This window comes from Sphaeramia orbicularis, chromosome 3, assembly GCF_902148855.1.
Source record: "Sphaeramia orbicularis chromosome 3, fSphaOr1.1, whole genome shotgun sequence".
NCBI classification, from domain to species: Eukaryota; Metazoa; Chordata; class Actinopteri; order Kurtiformes; family Apogonidae; genus Sphaeramia; species Sphaeramia orbicularis.
In genome coordinates this window covers 14,951,611-14,972,168 of record NC_043959.1, presented here as the reverse complement: position 1 = coordinate 14,972,168, position 20,558 = coordinate 14,951,611, and the positions used below count along the sequence as shown (strand labels likewise).

Genomic DNA, 20,558 nt, shown 5'->3' with positions numbered 1-20,558 from the left:
GTAGTTTAAGATACCACACTTTATAAAGTACATGTGGAAAAAGAGGAAATGAAAGCTGCAAGGGTTAGAATTCATCTTTCTAAACTTTTCTGTATATTCTTTCACTTCCTCAACAACACTGAGCTCATTCAGTTCACTTTGAGTTTAAGGTGAGATACATAACAACACATGTACTTTACTTGTGTTTCCACTTTCAGTAGCTTCATACATCATAGTTTTTTTTTTATTTTCACCCTTATTTTTGCTAAGGTGTGTTTCCTTTGTGTGAGATTTGTCATTTGTTTTGCGTTTTTCTAGTGATCGTGTTCATGCCTCCCACTGGACTGACTGGAGTCTCTGTGAAATGACTCATTTCTGAACCACTTCTATTAAGGTTTCAAATCCTCCTCCTTTTTAAGTCATAGTTATGATGTTTTGAGATGCAGTTATAGGAACTTCTTACCCATAGTCAATGTGTTACCAAGTCGACATGACCAAATTTTATAGAAATAACAAAATAGGACCGTGGGTCCTGTAGTCCAACGGCATATTTAAAGATATTAATTGACCTAGCACCACATGAAAGCTCATATGTGACTTTCGATCTATTACCAATAGTACTTACATCAATATCTTCAACCGTTTTCAAGTTATAGCACTTTGAAATGTGTCCCATTATAAACCAATAGAAATTTTTAAAATTTCAAAAATTCATGAAAAAAAAAATACAAAAATCAATAATCCCCAATTCTTTCAACAAACTTGGTAGACCTTACCCCAAAGATGTTCTACAATAAATATCAAGTCATTCTAACTGACGGTTTTGGAGAAGATTCTTAAAAAATTGACAAACACCAACTGATACCAATAGTCCATTTGGACTTTTGGGCCATTGGACAAAAAAACAGGAAGCAAAACAACATACTGTTGAGTAAGGACTCAGCAGTGAAATATACATGAGTCACTCAGCCCGTTACTATGGTTCTACATTTTCTCAAATATGAAACGTATTTAGGTGCAGAGAAGTAAGTCTCACCCGCTCAACTAACCATACATAGGACATCTGTCAGTAAAAAGTCACAGTTCGTGGTAAAGGTAGTGAAGTAAAAAGTAGTTTACTGGGAAATGGACTGGACTCAGTAGACTGAATCACACATCACCAAAACCACCACAACTGTCACTGACACATTTCACCTCAGTCTTCAAGAATGACTGAAAAAGGATTCAAGAGGTGAAAATGACTCCAGTCTGGTCCTGTGGAAGCTGCAGAGATGTCTTCACTGAGTGTGGATGGAGACAGTTACCATGACAACACTGAAGTGACTGTCAGGTGTGTGTCCTTCTATATTCAGAGGGACACTCCAACAGGTTTAAGACAAACTGGGACTTTGTTGACATTGCAAACACCTTGTATGTAGCTGATCGTTTGTCTCATCATTGGAAAATATGTATTTTTTATTAAATAAAATCTCATGGGGCTCGACTGAAAGAGGCAAGACTTAATTTCTTTTCAAACCCAATGTATAAACATAGTTCACATTTTCACTTTTTAAATTGTCACTTTGTAGAATAGAATAGAATAGAATAGAATAGAATAGAATAGGATAGCTAAAGTACTGTTAAGTCACGACCACTTTTGTCTAAAACAAAGTAGTTTGTTGGGACCAGTTCTATTTGGCAGTATAGTTATAGTTTAGCAGTATAGTATAGTTATCTGTTATAGGAGCTCCTTGCACGTCTTTGCATGTGCAGACGTGGAACGCTTAAGCAGAGTAAGCATGACCATACACAGGAAGCTAACAACAATAGGCCTAAGACACTGCTTAAGTTAGACACAGAATGAAAAGGGTGGAGCTACAGTGGAGGTGCCTAGTGAAAGGGACCAGGAGAGGCAGCAGGTTCAAACAGTAGTGATCACTCAGCAGTTTAAATATGCCACCATGCACAAGATTATCCAATAGGATGTGCAGAATAGAATCATCTGATGTGGGCTGGCATTGAGATCAGCAGCTGTCACTCATTTGACAAGATATGAGCTAAGTTTGACGTCTTGGTCTGAACCACCACCTCATTTTTTTTTTTTGCTTCTGGCTCAATCCTCAACATCAACAAAAACAACTTTCTAAAAAAGAAATGACGGCACAAAGTTAAACCAGGACACAGAAGAACCAAGAAACAGATAAATGAGGATAAAGATACATCAGCTCCTCTTCAAACAGGTTATTCTAATTTCTAGCTGCTAGGCTTTCATTAAAATGTGCATACAATCTGCAAACACTGGCGTATATATTTGTAGCTTTACTGAAACAACATTGTTGCTCTGCCTTTTGTTTACCTGTTGCCATGGTAAATCATCATCTCTTATGCTACGTTCAGACTGTAGGCAAACATGGCCCAAATCTAATTTTTTATTCCATATGTGACCTGTATCCGACCTGTTAAAGACAGTTTCAACAGCACTAATCTGATTTTTTTTACATCCGACCCAGGCCACTTTCATATGTGGTCCTAAATCCGATACGTATCTGATATTTTGAAATGTGACTTCAGTCTTAACAGCCAGGTCGCATTTATCCGTATTTATCATTGAAATGCAACAAACGTCACAATTCTGTGTCCCAGGAGTGTTAATTCCGTAAACACAGTGCGTGTCTGCGTGGTCACGTATTACGTCAGGACCTCTTGTGGGTCACTTCAGGGTTGCATTCAGTTCATACTCAAAACTGATAGAAGTCGCATTTAAAGGTGGGGTAGGAGATCTTAGATAAACGGTTTGAGCAAAGCTATATTTTGAAAATACTCAATTCAAAAGTCCAAACCCCTTTCATCAGAGATCCCCCAAAGCCACGCCTCCAGAGTACTGGCACGTGCGATGCTTGTTCTCGAGGGTTCACCAGCGCTGCACAGCAACAATTTGCCCGGCTCCGATCCATGCATCATGCATACCTCATTCAGTCTCCTCCAACCCCCCCGCTCTTACAGAACAGCCCCTGTTCATACCTATATGACTAACGCTACATTTACTTCTGATTTATGTTAGTGACTAAACAGTTTACCGGTGAACTTTCCATCCTAATATAACTAATATAGCTAATATAGCTAATATAGCCAATATAACTAATATAGCTAATATAGCTGATATAGCTAATATAACTAATATAGCTAATATAACTAATATAGCTAATATAGCCAATATAACTAATATAACTAATATAGCTAATATAACTAATATAGCTAATATAACTAATATAACTAATATAGCCAATATAACTAATATAACTAATATAGCTAATATAACTAATATAGCTAATATAACTAATATAACTAATATAGCCAATATAACTAATATAGCTAATATAACTAATATAGCCAATATAACTAACATAACTAATATAGCTAATATAACTAATATAACTAATATAGCCAATATAACTAATATAACTAATATAGCTAATATAACTAATATAGCTAATATACCTAATATAACTAATATAGCCAATATAACTAATATAACTAATATAGCTAATATAGCTAATATACCTAATATAACTAATATAGCCAATATAACTAATGTAGCTAATATAACTAATATAACTAATGTAGCTAATATAACTAATATAACTAATGTAGCTAATATAACTGATATAACTAATATAGCTAATATAACTAATATAGCTAATATAATTAATATATCCCAGCTCTGGCTCTGTCTTCGTTTCCTGTACCAGTTGTTCCAAACCTCTGAGAACACACGATTCATGCAGGCAAAGGGGTATAAACAGAGGGGGGAGGGACAAATGGCAGTTGAATTTGATAGACATATCACCATTCAATCATTTTGATTGGGCGCTTAAAATGATTGGATGGTGTTTTTTCAGTTCTGTCCTTTCTACAGGTGAGAACATGTTTTATTTTTGTGTTAGAGCATTTAATTAATTGGTTGTAATTGGGGTGTGAAGGGGATTTTAAGCGATATAGTAAAAAACGCTACAGCAAAACATCTCGCATCCCACCTTTAATGTCTAATACGAACAAGCACACAAAAAAATTGGATTTCACCTAAAAATGTGAACTGTGCATGTAGACCTGCTGTGTGAACATAGCCTTAGTTCCAATGATAATGGCAGTTCTCAGTCACCAGGCATGAACTGAACTGAACTGAACTGAATTGAACTGAACTGAACTAACTGATCAGCTGTTCTGGAACTGAAAACATGTCGGCGTTTAGAAAACCCAGACCTCAGGGTCAGACTCAGTGTTGGTGAAACCTGCTTTGTTGAACACGTCTGATGTTCAACACCTCAGACAGGAAGCTCAGCCTGCTTTAACCACTTCCGCAGTTTACAGTCAGTCATTACTTCATTAACCAATCAGGAGCCAGAGGACGGGGCTCTGTTTGCCTAATAATGCTAAGATTTGTGTCCTTTTATGGAAACAACTGAGCGAGGCAGAGCCGCCCATTTCCTCTGCTGGAGGATTGGCACAAAAATATGTTGCCGTTGTTTTCTTTCCATTCATTTTTTCTCCTGGTCTGAAAGCGTGGCAGCTCCCACAGTGCATTCGAGGGCTCACATGTAACTGATGTCTGTTGACATTTCAAACAGTGTGGGCAGATCTCATGTGATAACACACTTCCTTTATCTGTATTTACACAAGATAAAAGCAGAATCACATTGAATGCCTCCAACAACCAGTCAGTTTAACATCTGCCTGTAGATGCACATACAGGGGTTATTACTTTAATATCAGGTGACTATTTGACTGATTTTTAACCAAACAACATTGCTTATACAGAAGTAGGTATTTCTAAACTAGCTACAATTTAGTGTAACCATAAATAACAGAAAATGTGGTAGAGGTCTCTGACTATCATTTACTCCTTTTACATTAGTCATCTTTCTGTCAAAATGTGTGACAACAATGATCCAACCTTCGAGGACCGTCCACAGACAGATGCAGCTCTGGTTCAGTTCTCTGGCTTCACTAAACTATAACCAGCACCTCTGCTACTCCAGAAAACCTCTGTGATCTGACTGTGACTTTAACAAACCGTACCGACACATACATACACATAGGTCAGGATAAGTCATTTAAGTCTGATTGTGATGATCTGCTGCAAGTTTGAATCCCACCAGCTCTGTGGTCCCATTAAAAGAACCACGATGATCTGGTAGAAAACAACGGAACCACAAAAAATACTGTATTAACCCTTAGGGGTCCACAGTCACGGCCCCGTGACTCAATCACATGACATTTTCAACACGTTGTAGCGTTGGTAAAAATGTAAAGATATGCTTTCATATCAAATATTCGAGTATAGTTTTAATTTATTACAATTTTGATTTTATATACCTAATATTTGGAACCAAAATTCACTTTTAAAGTGTTTGAAAAGGTTTGTTAAGCATCTTTGCATTATTTATGCAATAAATTATATACACTGAACAAAAATATAAATGCACGACTTTTGTTTTTGCTCCCATTTTTCATGAGCTGAACTCAAAGATCTAAAACTTTTTCTGTGTACACACAAGGTTTATTTCTCTCAAATATTGCTCACAAATCTGTCTAAATTTGTGTTAGTGAACACTTCTTCTTTGCTGAGATAATCCATCCACCTCACAGGTGTGGCATATCAAGATGCTGATTAGACAGCAGGATTTTTGCACAGGTGTGCCTTAGGCTGGCCACAATAAAAGGCCACTCCAAAATGTGCAGTTTTATCACACAGCACAATACCACAGATGTCACAAGTTTTGAGGGAATATGCAATTGGCATGCTGACTTCAGGAATCTCCACCAGAGCTTTTGCCTGTGAATTGAATGTTCATTTCTCTACCATAAGCCATCTCCAAAGCTGTTTCAGAGAATTCATGAAGAAGACTGTGCGAGGAAAATGGTGGTCACACCAAATACTGACTGGTTTTCTGACCCCCCTGGACCACCCAATACAGTAAAACTGCACATTTTAGAGTGGCCTTTTATTGTGGCCAGCCTAAGTCACACCTGTGCAATAATCCTGCTGTCTAATCAGCATCTTGATATGCCACACCTGTGAAGTGGATGGATTATCTCAGCAAAGGACAAAGGAGAAGTGCTCACTAACACAGATTTAGACAAATTTATGAACAATATTTGAGAGAAATAGGCCTTTTGTGTACATAGAAAAAGTTTTAGATCTTTGCGTGCAGCTCATGAAAAATGGGAGCAAAAACAAAAGTCGTGCATTTATATTTTTGTTCAGTGTACATTTTTCAAATCGGATTTTATATTTTTTGTGTGTTTTTTGGCCTTTTCTGTTGATATAGTAAGTTTAAGTGAAAAAATAATAGACAGATGAGATAGATGAAGTTGTACTGAAAAAAAAAAGATTCCAAACATGGGTATAGTAAACATTTCCTTATATAGTATATAAACACAAGATCAAAAATACTCAAAAACAGCCAAAATAGGCTCAGACCACTAAGGGTTAATAAGTCTTTTACATCTTTTACATCTCATGACTATGACAGAAACAATATAAAACCACAGATTCACACACTTTTGGTGCATTTTATCCATGGATTTCACACTCATGTAGAGTATGGAATTACACTGGTGGAATTCAGAACCAGACTGGTTCTATAAGTTATACCTATATCTATACATTAAACCCTGAAAACTGTCATTATGGTGAATTAAAGTTGGAACAAATGGAATTAGAGTCAGAATCTCCAGAACTAAAGCCTCTCTCACAAATGAAGTACCTAATGATAGATTTCCAGGTTTTGCACTGGTACATCTAATGTGTCCTTAACTCAGTGAAACTGAAATGACATCTAAGTGCACAGAGTGATTAATGTCTGCATGAGTTACAACATAGTTTTTTTGGTACAGAAGTGTTGTATTGTTTAAGGTAAGATAAAGATGAACTGTTGGTTAAACTTCCTGTTTAGGTTAAACCAGAGAGCAGACATGTTTTTAGCATTCCCTATTGTGTGAAACAGGTTTTTAAAAAAATAAATAAATAATAGTAGCTAAAATTCCAGTTGCAGTGTGTGTGTGTGTGTGTGTGTGTGTGTGTGTGTGTGTGTGTGTGTGTGTGTGTGTGTGTGTGTGTGTGTGTATTTTCAACCAGACTGGTGAATAAACACCTATACTCTCCAGAGTGGACTCTGTCAGATGCCTGGATCTAACTGTGAAACTATGGTCAGGTCCATTTGCATGTCATTTTCACAGAAAAGCAGATACAACTGGAAAAGGAAACCATTCCAACAAAGAGGAATGGGGGTTAGAAACAGGTCTTACATGAGCCTTCTCCCGCCGAGCCTCCAGCAGAATGTCATGATAGTGCTGAGCCACTGATGGATCCACATCAGTCAGCTTGGCCGACGAGTTCTGCAGCATGGCCAGAGTCTTCATGGGGTCTCCTTCATCTAGAGCCTCATTAATCAAACCAATGGCAGCAATACCTACAGAGAGAAAACAGTCAGTAATTCAATTTATACGTTCCATTTTCATAGTTGTTGTTCATTTCATTGATTTAATATTGATTAAGTGTTTATGTTGATTTAATGCTTACAATGGAACATGTTGACTTTCTTCTAAATCTCAATGCCATGACTAGTCTGACCCCCTCTAAATCAACTGTTTATGCAGGTAGATTGTTTATGAACATGTTTCAGTAGGGTGTATACATTAAATACTGAGTTTTCTGACATTACACTGTAATAAAGGTAATTTTAAGAAGTTATAAAGCCTGGTTTGTCTCTGAGCATACGCCTAATTTCATTTGAATCAAATCTGTTTAACTTTGTCCAACTCATACACTTCATGGACAAATGTATTAGGACACATGACTAGGGATGTCCCGATCCAATCTACAGATTGGTATCGGCTGCCGATCTGGAATTTTTTAGAAGATTGGATCGGATTTAGTCATGAGATCAACCGGGGGGGGTGGGGGGTGGGGGGGGCAAACATCCTGCCCCCTCAAATTAAAGTTTCCAGAGGTAGACGGAAAAGCTGCACAACAGCAGGAGGCTTAGAGGAACTAGTAAAGTGTCTACAAGTTTCACTTTCACTCTGTGCTTGTACTCATTCTGAGGTCCAGTTGTGATGCACGAGTCTGTTTTTTTTCCAACTCTAAATTCAGACTGTCCCTAGTCTGATTTTGGAAAGTGCAGCAATGATACTCAAGTCATTAAGAGTCAAAGGTGTCATAGCTGGTTTAGTTCAGGCTCCACATTCAGACCAACTGTGATCTACAGTAAAATAATAGCAAAATAACCTATAAATAATGACTCCAACTTTAAATCAAAATTTCATTGTAAAAAGTCCATATCGGATCGGTACTGGATTGGTATCGGCAAGGCTAATCCCAAAAAAAAAATCAGATCGGATCAGAAGAAAAAAATCCAGATCGGGACATCACTATACATGACCATTCTAAATGTAAGGCTATAACCTAATATTCTATATGAAACATTGCAAATAGACTAAAGCATTAGTGCATGTGATGATCAGGATGATTAGATTTCCCTTTTGGACCCAGTTCCTTTTGAAACAGCTGTGAGGAGCCTCAAGAGTGAGTCTGGGAGTCACTGAAACGACAGCATTCTTCCAACATTTAAATTAAGTTTGTCCTTTTTCCAGTTTTAAGAGACCCATCCAAGCAGATTGTTGTTTACCCCTGTTCCTAGTCAGGGCTTTAACACACTTTGTCATTTATCTGGTTGATCTGGTTGCTGGTTTCCATTCCAAGTAAACAACACTATCCATCAAAGATAAAAACAAGTTCAATTTGTCCTGTTTCCTATCAGGCCAGGTGCTCCCATTGAACAGGTCAGGTTTGATGTTGGTATAATTATTTCTGCTCATTTAATGTCAGCGATAAAGTTAAGGGTCTTACGTTCGTGTTCCTCCAGAACCGCCTGGTTGACCTGGTCAATGCAGGCCTGGATGTCATTCCACGTCAGATAGTCACAGCCGTCCTCACTGGCTGCTGCTTTAAGACCCATCAGCTCATCCATGTACCTGAGAACACACACACCGGTGTCACACAACACAAAGCTGGATGTTAGTCCTGAGACAAAGCTGAAGAACAAACAGGTATTATTAAAAGATGTGACAAGAAAAATCAGAATAAAAAAATAAGATGAAAATGATGCACAGAATGTCATGTGACACCTCCTTGGGTTCCAGCCCCTCAGACTGACCTCTGGGCGTACTCATCCTCCACGTTGCTGAGCCCGGTCACAGAGCTGGAGAGCTGCTTCCAAAGAGCCGCTCTGTCCCCTACATCCATCGCCTCATTCATCAGCACCACTGATGACAGCATCTCTACGGCAACCAAAAGCTCTGGGTGTGACAGTGATCCCTACAGGACAAATTCAGAAAAGTACATTAACTTGGTTGTTAAAAACAGACTTGGCGGGTTTCCACCTGTTGCAAATTTTATTTAAATTTCCAGGAAATCGGCAAGGCAAAATTCAACTTCCTGCCTACTATGAACATTCAGAACAGGTTCATCATCATCATCATCATCCAACCACTGCAGCTTGATAAACTGTTTGATCCAACAACATCCAACCTGAGCTGTTGATTGACAGGCATAAAAACCTCAGTCTGGTTTTAGATTTTGGCCCTGAACTGAACCTCTGGTCTGGATCACACAATGTGATTTCAAACTCTTCCAATGAAATCAAATACCAGGCAAAGGGTGGGATAAACCCTTTGTTTCTGCAGCTCTTCACACATGCAGGTATTTCACTGCTTCATATGTAAACCAATGTGACACATAGTGCTACTAAATCTGTGTATGTAATGTGAACATACTTGCAAGTTTGGTTTCACCAAAGCCTTTGTTAGAATTTGATACTTTAGCTCATCATCAGTGGTTTTGCTATTACCATCTATATTTATGTTTATTTGTTGTATAAAGGTTTTTTAATTGATGTATCTTTGGTACTTCAGGGTGTTTTTCCATTCAAAAAAATTGAAAAGGCAAATAAAAACAGCAGGGTGAAAACACAGGAGACATCAGAAGGATGATTAGCCAAAAGACCTGAGATCTACTGCTGGATCCTCATGCCTCCTGATATTTTCTCCCCATTATTTGGACTTTTTTTTTTCCATATAATGTGTACGCATCATGCTGCAGGTTGTTATTCAACATATTGCTTTTAAGACCCATTGTGAGCTGATCATATTTGTTATTTGGATATCAGTTTTGCAATGTGTTGGTGAATGCGCTGTAATATGGATGAGTGACTAAATGTACGTTTCATAATTGCTGATAAATTTGGGGCAGTGTTGTTTTCAGTAAGTACAAAAAGGTTTGAAGGGGTAGGATTTGATAAGTTTATACTTCTTCCTACTCCTTTTCGCTCATGTAAATTTTGAGGCTCTTAATGTTGCAGTTTTAAGTTATCGTTTTGTTTTGACCTGATTCTCTTGATTATCATTTATTTGCACTTCTGTTTTTAAATTGTCATTTACATGATCGAAATAAAGATATCAATCAATCTTGTGTGTTGATGTGAGTGGCACCTCCGGGCTCTGCTGCTGCAGACTGGATAACTCCCTCTGGTACAGGTCTGCAGCGCTGGGATAAACCTCCGGCAGCTGAGCGTCAGGGTTCATCAGCTCTTCCACCGTCTTCTCGGGCACCCCTGCCCTGATGGCAGCATTGATCCGTTCCACCGCCCTCAGCACTAAATGCACATAAATGCACACAGACACATGAAGAAAAGTCTAAAACAACCACACTAAGGCTACGTTCACACAGCAGGTCTAAATGCACAATTGGATTTTTTGGTGAAATCCGATTTTTTTGTGTATTTGTTCATATTACACATTAAATGCAACTTCTATCAGTTTGAGGCTGAACTGACTGCAACCCTGAAGTGACCCACATGCACAAAAGAGGTCCTGATGGAATATGTGACCACAAAGACACACACTGTGTTTATGGAAGTATGTTTTTCCTTTTGCCTCTCCTCCTTAGAGCCAGAATTGTGACGTTTGTCACATTTCAATAACGTAAAGGTCAGATAAATGCGACCTGGCCGTTCAGACTGAAGTCGAATTGCAAAATATCAGATATGCATCAGATTTAGGACCTCATAGGAAGGTGGCCTGGGTCGGATTGAAAAAAAAAAAAAATCAGATTAGTGCTGTTCAAACTGTCTTTAACAGATCAGATACAGGTCATATACGGGCAAAAAAAATTGTTTTTGGGCTACATTTGCCTACAGTCTGAACGTAGGTTTAGATTTTCAGGAAACTGAAAGGACAGGAGCTCACTCTTCTGGTATCCTTCTGCAATCTCATTGGCCACGTCCACACCGATCTGTAACTCATCTTTACTGAGAGCTTCTCCTGGAGACATCTGAGAAAAAGGAAATAACTGTAATAAAACACTAAAACTCAAACAAATCAATTCATCTAAAAAAAATTAAAATCAAAGCAAACTAAACCTACTTATCCACTCATAAAAACTAAATCAACACTACAAGTAATTAAAAACACCACCAGAACTTGTCAATATTGCATAATATCATCAGAGCATCAGACAGACTCAGAGCCATCAGTGGTTCCAGTTCTTTTTAATGTTCTGCCTAAATCCATTTGGTCTGGATGGACATCGGACCTGGTCTTTGTTCTGCCGGTCTCCCTGCAGCTGCTTCAGGTACCAGCCTTTGTTGTGGACCTGCAGGTTCTGGATCCCCATGGCCTTCAGGGCTTCATACAGTTTGTCCTCGTCACCGCTGAGCAACGCCTGTTCGGCCGCACTCAAAGCATTACACACTGTCAGAGAGATCAGCACAGGTTTACAGATGAGCCAACGGGTCGGGTTCATATCAACTACAACCTGGGCCTGAATACAACCAGCAGAATCCATCCACTGAATTCAACTGAAAACATTGCCCATATTCTTGTCATTTTTGCCTTTTTCTCACATTGTCATTTCTCCTAAAAAGACATGAAGTCAGCAAATAGAACTAAATAACAAAATAAATGTACAATACATATTAGAGCTGCAACCGATTAATCGACTCAAAGTGATCCAAAAAAATCATTCAACCACAATTCTCCTGAATCAAAGTTTTTTTTCCTTCATTTCTCTGCTGTTAAACATTGGTTCCACTGTTGTGTCACACAGATGCTTACTGTGACGCACAAAGAAGCTTCAATTCAGGAAAACTGCAATAGAATATTTCCCTTCAATCAATTCAAGTCAATTAATCGAATTGTGAATTTTTGCATTCGCTTCAAGCACCTAATCGATTAATCAGTTGCAGCTCTAATATGTATGTAATAACATAACGTGGTGCACACTTTTAATCCCCCTCGGCCAAATATAGTGTACAATTCTGTTGAAAGTTACTGCCCTATAATTTACATTAGATTGTCTTTGTGTAAATCTGATGTGGAAATCTCAATGCATTCTTCAGATAATGCAATTACATCATTTCAAGGACATGTCCCCATTTGACCTTGAAAAACTAGGTCAAGGTGACCTATTTCAATATTCTTCTGCTCCATGCCAAGATGCATCCACAGCATAAATTTGGTGCAGATATGTCAATGCATTCTTCAGATAATGCTGTTACGTTGTTGAATGGACAGACAGACAAGGCGACAAAGCGATTACAATACCCCTTTGGACCGAAGCTGGACGAGGGGTAAAAATTAACTGTAATATGAACAGATGCTGAAATATTTGAGTCCATGTTCCTGACTTACTCTTTACCCATACAGTCAGAAATCAGCTGCAGACCACATGAACACTGGACACCATCTTTTATTTCCACTTAAGTGTGTAAATTTCCCTATGGGTTGAATAAAGTATCTATCTATCTAGTCAATGAAAACCTCCTGTTCCTCTGCAGGATACTCAGATTTAGATATAGACACAAAAACTGGTTTGTCAAAGACTCAGTAACAATTTGCTAACGACACTAATGAAACATAAGTTACAGACTGCAGTCACTCACAGTTGACTTTGTTGACATTGCCTTGGATTTCAGCCTGTGTGAGCAGCTCATCGTACACATCTCTCTCTGCATCGGCGTTTTCCATTTGCTGAAACAAGACATTACTATACAGTTACACATAACATCAGTGGATACTGATAATGACCACAGGCAATGTTAAATCATTTTCAGTTTAAAGGATGATTTGTAACCCTGAGTGGAAGTTAAAGCAGCGTCTGACTTTGATCACAGATGTTTGTTCAAATGTGTCCAACCCCAGTCAGTTCCTAATTATCACTAATCCATTAATCTTTCTGTGCTTACACAACTGAATCACTTCCCTCATGGCGAACAACTTCAAAGATGACTCCATCATAAACACAGTCTGCTTGTTTACAGAACAAACCCGAACGTCACTCAGGTCTTTTCGGAAATTTCATTGCTATGTGCATTGTGGGAATGGGAATTCCATGCAGGGACCAAGCACAAGAGGTATGTCACAGATTCAGGTAGAAAACGATCCAGATCACTACAACATAAAACTACATGGTCCACCTGGGTCGTTTTCCAGAATGAGTCCAGTCGGTGGATGAAGGTAAAGGACACATTTGGGTTCAACACTCACCAACAGACAAACTGCTGATGCGGGGAACTCACATTCACACAATGCACTTCACAACAAAATTTCCAAAAAGACCCAAGTGATGTTTGGGTTTGTTCTGTAAACAAGTGGACTGTGTTTATGATGGAGTCATCTATGAAGTTGTTCACCATGAGGGAAGTGATTCAGGTGCAGAAGCACAGACAGACGAATGGATTAGAGAGAATTAGGATCTGACTGGAGTTGGACATATTTGAACAAACATCTGGGATCAAAGTCAGACGTTACTTTAAAGCAGTGTTTTTCAACCTTGGGGTTGGGACCCCACGTGGGGTCGCCTGGAATTCAAATGGGGTCGCCTGAAATTTCTAGTCATTAAAAAAAAAACAACATACTAATAAAAAATATATGGTGAGTTGATAGAGACAATCACAAACATAAAAGACATGACAAACTGTGAAGCTGAAACTGAAGCACTGTGGTCCTGTTTATCTGTCAAATGTTCATTGTGGTCGGTTTCAGCTCTGCAGCTCTTTCATAATTCATAGTTTGAGTTCTTGTTCGTTCAGTATTAATTGTAACCCTTGTAAATCCAAGCTGGACTGACTGTACATATCCTGACCAAGGAAAATCAAATTCTCACTTTGTGCAGTAATCTACACCTGGCTTTTCTCCAGAGTAATATACATTATATAGACTAAATGCTGTCTAAAATGAATGTTTATTTGCAACATAGTATAGCAAACTATTACATGATCAAAAACTAATTAATTTTAGCAAATAATAATAGTAATAATAATAATAATAATAATAATAATAATAATAATAATAATAATAATAATAATAATAATAATAATAATAATTCTCCGTTTTGAATGTCTGGGGTCGCCAGAAATTTGTGATGTTAAAATGGGGTCATGAACCAAAAAAGGTTAGGCACCACTGCTTTAAAGAAACCAGATATACTTAATTTTGTAAAATTCCAAAACAAAACCAAATGAAACCAAATGAAGAAAAAAAAACATGCAACACGAACTACGTAAAAGATGCAAAAACATGAAAACTTATATAAAATACACTACAAAAGGAAACCATGCAATAACACAAAAAATAATTAAGATATGTTACACAGACACATGAGCATAATAGACATAAAAAACATGAGAACAACATAAAATTCGTAATACTTTTTTCCCTTCAATCTGTTTTCAAAACTGCTTTTTTCTTCTTTAGTTTGTGTGAAGTTAGCAGTTACCTACAGAGTCAATTCCTCTGTAATCAGTCTTCAGACTCCCCTCCTCCCTTCTCTTTTCATTATGGGGCCTCTGTTCTTGTAAGTGTTTGACAGTGGAATGGTTCATACCCTCTTGCGTGAGCTGGCCACCTTCTCTCCTTTGGCCTGGTACAGCGTGTCGTGGTAGAGCTGGGCTGAGCTCACATCCAGGTTCAGCAGCATGGCGTTGGGGTTCTGCATGGCGGCCAGCGTTCCTTCTGGGACGCCCTGGTCGATGGCCTCGTTGATGGCGATGACAGCAGCATGTACTATGAAAAGAACAACCATGGCACGCTGCTGAGTAGGAAACATCCTGACCCGTCTTTGTCTTTGAACAGATGTTTTAGTCGTTAGAAGCTAAAACCAGAACAATGTTGCATTCATTTGTACATAAGAAGATTCTTCATTTATATTCAGAAACATCTCAACTACAGTGGTGTGCGAAAATATTATAACACTTGTCAAATCTTAAGAAACTGGTGGTTTATTTTTTTCCCACTTTTTTGCCATTGCAAAAGGTAAAGGCAAAGGTGCTGAGAATATTTCACCACCAAATTTATCAGTCCAGTCCTTTTTTTTACATTTTACTCTAATATTTAGTGTGGCCCCCACACTAATAGAAGTAATAATTGTTAGACAATCGATATGAACTCAATTTGAGCTACATGGACCTGATAGTTGCAGAATAATGGTCAGAGAACCAATTTTTTCCCACAAAACTCCACCTGGTGAATGAAAATGACCCCATATGAGCTCTGGATGATAGATAGAACATGGACATTTAGAAGACCATCAATATGAGCCTAATTTTATCTCAATCGGCCAATTATTGCTTGATTTATGTCCAAAAAACTGATTTTCAACTAAAGCGCCCCCATTTGGATGATTTATAATACTCATAGAGAAGCTGAAATCCATAGGGTTCTTCCACTCGGGGTTCACTATGTAGGTTATCAAAGAAGAAGAAATCCAACCAAATGTGTCCGAGTTATCGACAAAACACCAAGGAGATCCAGCGGCTGCAGTGTAAAACCATTATATAAATATATGGGGTGTTTATATTTTTGCTCAGTGTACAAATTTTCATCATGTCTAATGCAAGTGGAAAGTTTTGTGAGTTTTTGCACACATTTAATGCTGGTTTCAGAGACCAAAATTCAACAAACACAACATCGACTGAGCTGAAATGGACTGAGGGCCAAGTCTAAATGTCAACTCAAATGTGGAAAATTCGACACAAGTTAAGGGATTATAATCAGAGTTCTACATAAGTGTGCACACAAATAAGTTAGTGCTTGTGTTTGTGTTCCAGTCGTGGAAGGAACAGGTGTGAGTGAGCATCCGTCCTGCCCTCGGCGTCATGTGAGTTCTCTTACGTGCAGCTTCATCCACCGACAGCTCATTGGCCAGGATGCCACCGATTTTACTGAAGGCAGGCATCTGGATCCCGTACTTCTCCAGCTCACTCTTCATGTTGTTGATCTCCTCCTCTGAGAGAACAGAGGAGAGTTAAAGAGGAGGAGCTAGAGCCAACAGAGCAGGAAACACCAGCACTAATGACTTTCACAGTCACAGCAGCACCTCCACACTGAGGCCTGATGGGAAAACACTAACAAACAACCAGGGTCTGGGTCTGGGTCTGGGTCTTACCAGTGAAATCCACTTTTCCATACAGATCCTGAATCTGTGGCGCCAGGCCCAGTTTGAACAGGTACAAACTTGAAAAAAGAGAGAGAGCAGAAATAAAACAGAGAAAAGTTACCTTAACTTTCACTGTTCTGTCCGGTGTCACTGGGACAATATGATGTTTTTGTTTTATCTTCTGCTACTTTTCTATCTTCTCGTGTCCTTTGCATCTATTTTGTCTTGTTGGGTCTTTTATGCCTCTATCATTCTGTTCTATCTTTTACTCAGTGGTGTTGTGGTCCCTGGAGAAGTGGATATATTCTCAATTTTTGCCTTCCCCCCCCCCCCCCAAGTCGTCCAGAAAAACACCATGTTTTAGAAACAGTGACATATAAGACTATTCTATTTTTTACCCAAAAATCCATCAGTAGTATTTGCTCACTATTATAAAATTATCATGACTTGATCAGGAGCAGTTTGTAGGTTTTACTGGACACACAAGCAGCTGGATGAATGGAAATGTATTCAACATGAGGCAAACATAGGATAGTGAAGGATGGTGAAGCCATGACCCGCCCTACTCTGCCTCTAATTGGCTAGTACTCGCTGCCTTCACTGATTAGATTGGTTAACTTTAGCGATTAGGACTGATGAGCCAATCAGAGGCAGAGTAGGGCAGGGCATGCCAAGAAAACTTTTGCTAACTAGCACCGGCCACCTCCGAAACCTGATTGGACACCTCAGGTGCCAGTGCCATACCAGTTGATTGACAGGTCACTGCACATCTCTTTGAAAGATGCGTAGTTATTACCTCCGCCAAGGAGGTTATGTTTTTGCCGGCGTTGGTTTGTCTGTCTGTCTGTGTGCAAGATAACTCAAAAAGTTAAGGACGGATTTGGATGAAAATTTCAGGGAATGTTGATACTGGTACAAGGAACACATGATTAAATTTTGGTGGTGATTGGAGTAGGGGTGGGATTCTGCCTTGGCGGAGGTCTGCAGTCTCCAAGTGCTTTTCTAGTTGGAAATGCAAATGAGAAAGGCAGAATAAACGTCTTTTGAATGAGTGACACATATCGAGAGAACCTACTTTGATGGAATATACAATTCTGAGGTAAGTTTTAAGGTGGTTTTAGAATGAGTCCCTGTTTCGAACAACTGGACATATGACTGCACATTTAGAGGAGAAGAGATTTAATCACCAGTAGTTAAACTGTGTGAGTAGGCTAACATTCTGAAAGGCTAACGTTCTCCTATGTTTGCTTCATGTTAAATACATTTCCATTCATGCAGCTGCTTGTGTGTCCAGTAAAACCTACAAACTGCTCCTGATTAAGTCATGATCATTTTATAATAATGAGGAAATACTACCGACAGATTTTTGGGTAAACTAAATAGAGTAGTCTTATATGTCCAGATTTCTAAGTCAGGGTGTTTTTCTGGACGACTTGGGAAAAAAACAAAGGCAAAAATTGAGAGTATACCCACTTCTCCAGGGACCACTACACCACTGCTGGCAACATCTCTCCTCTAAATGTTTAGTCATTTCACCAGTAGTTTAAAACAGTGACTCATTCTGAAACCACCAAAAACTTAACCCAGAATTCTATATTCCATGAAAGTAGATTCTCTCAATATATGTCACTCAATTGAAAGACATTTATTCTGCCTTTCTCAGCATTTCCAATAGTCGCGCATCTTTAACTGAGACGTGCAGTGACCTGTCAATCAGCTGGGGTGGCACTGGCACCTGAGGTGTCCAATCAGGTTCCAGAGGTACTCTACCTCTGATTGGCTCATCAGTCCTCGTGCCTAACATTAACCTATCAAATCAGTGAAGGCAGTGAGTACTAGCCAATCAGAGACAGAGTAGGGCGGGTCATGGCTTCAGTATCCTCTGGGAAAAAAATGAGTAATTTGGTTTGCAGATTCTACTGAATAGTGCGCATTACGGGGAATTTAGAAGTGGGTATACGCAATACTGACTGAAAAATAAGTAGGTATGTGCCGTATATCCTGGACTACACCACTGCTTTTACTTCTCTATCATTGCGTTGCAGATTTATTTTCCTTTTATATCATTTTCTGTAACATAATGATCCTGTTTTGAAAATGAAAGGGCTAGAAAAGGGCAGATATTTGTACTAAACTGTAAAAGGTAAAAGTCAGAGATCTAGAGTAAATCCTGGAGATAGTGACAGATAGTGACATCTCGGTGCTGCGTTCCTATTGGTCCTGTGATGTTCGTATGTGGAAGCGGTACCTGAGAGCATGGATGCAGTAGATGCAGCGTGGCATGTTCTTTCGGTCGTATATGTCTGTGGTTTCGGGGTAGAAGATCTGAAACACAGTAAAGTCAGAGGTGATGAGCTCATGTCAGCGTGTTACAGCCTGTGGCAGATGATTCAGGATATTAGCTCAGATGGAGGATTTCACAACGTTGGGACACACACCCTGCACACGCACCGTCTGCATTTCAACTCAAACTGTTCGCATCTTAACAAACACAAAAACTCACAAACATAGATCTACTCCCCCTAAAAACTTGACTGCAGTTAACATGACTAAGCTTTTACCCCAGTACAGAATGCCTTTAGTGACGGTCAGGTTCCTGTTTTTTTTTTATTTACACGTCAATGTACAGTATATATGAGAGTTTAGATCAGGGCTGTCCAACTCATTTTAGTTCACGGGCCACATTCAGTCCAGTTTGATCCCCAGTGGGCTGAACCATTAACCCTTAGGGGTCCACAGTCATGGCCCTGTGATTGAATCACATGAAATTTTCAACACGTTGTAGCGTCGGCAGTCAGTCACATAGACCACTGGGGACAACTGCATTCGAAAGTGTGGGCTTGAAACACTCTTCCATTTTTTATTTGATGTTGACAGAGTAAAGACAACTGGAGAGATGATGTTTAGAAACCGGAGCACACAAACATGAATAAAAGTATGAAAATGAGGTGGGGGGGGTGTTATATTTCTTAACATATCTTTGTCATTTTTTTGCCCTTTTTCAAAATGGAAAAAACTGGTCAAAATTGCAGATTCTAATCCACAGACTGCATTAGCATTACAATATTACAAATATTTGAGTATAGTTTTAATTTATTACAATTTTGATTTTATACCCCTAATATTTGGAACCAATATTCACTTTTAAAGTCTGTGAAAAGGTTTGTTAAGCATCTTTGTGTTATTTATGCAATAAATTATATACATTTTTCAAATTGGATTTTATATTCTTTTGTGTGTTTTTTGGTCTTTTATGTTGATATAGTAGGTTAAAGTGAAAAAATAATAGGCAGATGATATAGATGAAGTCGTGCTGAGAAAAAAGATACCAAACATGGGTATAGTAAACATTTGTTTATATAGTATATAAAAGTAAAATCAAAAGTACTGAAAAACGGCCAAAATAGGTTCAGACCCCCAAGGGTTAAAGTAATAATAATAACAAATAAATAATGACAACTCCAAGTTTTTCTCTGTTTTATTGCAATAAAAATCATTAAATTATGAAAATATTTACATTTACAAACTATCCAAACAAAAAAACCTAAAATTTGTAAGAAAGATAAGTGAAATTTTAACAATATAACTTATCCTTTATACATGTGTACACATTACACACTCAAACATTTGGTAAGAATATTTAACATTTGCATAATATTGTTAAAATGTTTAAGTTTGGAATTTGGAATGAAACTATGAACAGTTTCTGTATTATGTGTCAGCTTATTATTAACAGAAGTTTCAGATCAGAGTGGATCTAAAAATGCACAAAACATTTAGTAACAGGAAGAATATTGTTAATATTACACTTCATTTTCATTTTGTCCACATTTTTTTGTTAAAGGGTTACTAGCACTTTCAAACATTCCATTTTAAATGTATTATTTTGATTTTATTGTTTTACTTGGTATTTTTATTTCACTGTTTTTAATTGTACAGCTGTTTTTATGTCTTTTTAATCTATTCTTGTATTTTAGTCTGTCATTTTGCTTTTTTTTTTCTTCTGTACGACACTGTTTTTAACTCTACAGCTGTTTTATGTCTTTAATTTATTCTTGTATTTTATTCTTTTATTTTTTTTTTCCCCCTGTAAGTCACTTCGGAA

General features: G+C 38.2%; 1 protein-coding gene across 1 annotated transcript in view; it reads right to left on the bottom strand.

Annotated features, from left to right (window-relative positions):
* Positions 1–20,558, bottom strand: part of iqgap1 (IQ motif containing GTPase activating protein 1) — a 68,011-nt gene that overhangs the window by 22,429 nt on the left and 25,024 nt on the right. The window contains exons 5-15 of the mRNA XM_030126963.1: positions 18,702–18,778; positions 16,463–16,530; positions 16,189–16,302; positions 14,903–15,081; positions 12,960–13,047; positions 11,612–11,769; positions 11,266–11,350; positions 10,510–10,673; positions 9,177–9,337; positions 8,870–8,994; positions 7,267–7,430 (exon numbers count right to left, since the gene is read on the bottom strand). Of these exons, the coding sequence (XP_029982823.1) occupies positions 7,267–7,430; positions 8,870–8,994; positions 9,177–9,337; positions 10,510–10,673; positions 11,266–11,350; positions 11,612–11,769; positions 12,960–13,047; positions 14,903–15,081; positions 16,189–16,302; positions 16,463–16,530; positions 18,702–18,778 (1,383 nt within the window). The remainder of the gene's footprint in view (positions 1–7,266; positions 7,431–8,869; positions 8,995–9,176; positions 9,338–10,509; positions 10,674–11,265; positions 11,351–11,611; positions 11,770–12,959; positions 13,048–14,902; positions 15,082–16,188; positions 16,303–16,462; positions 16,531–18,701; positions 18,779–20,558) is intronic.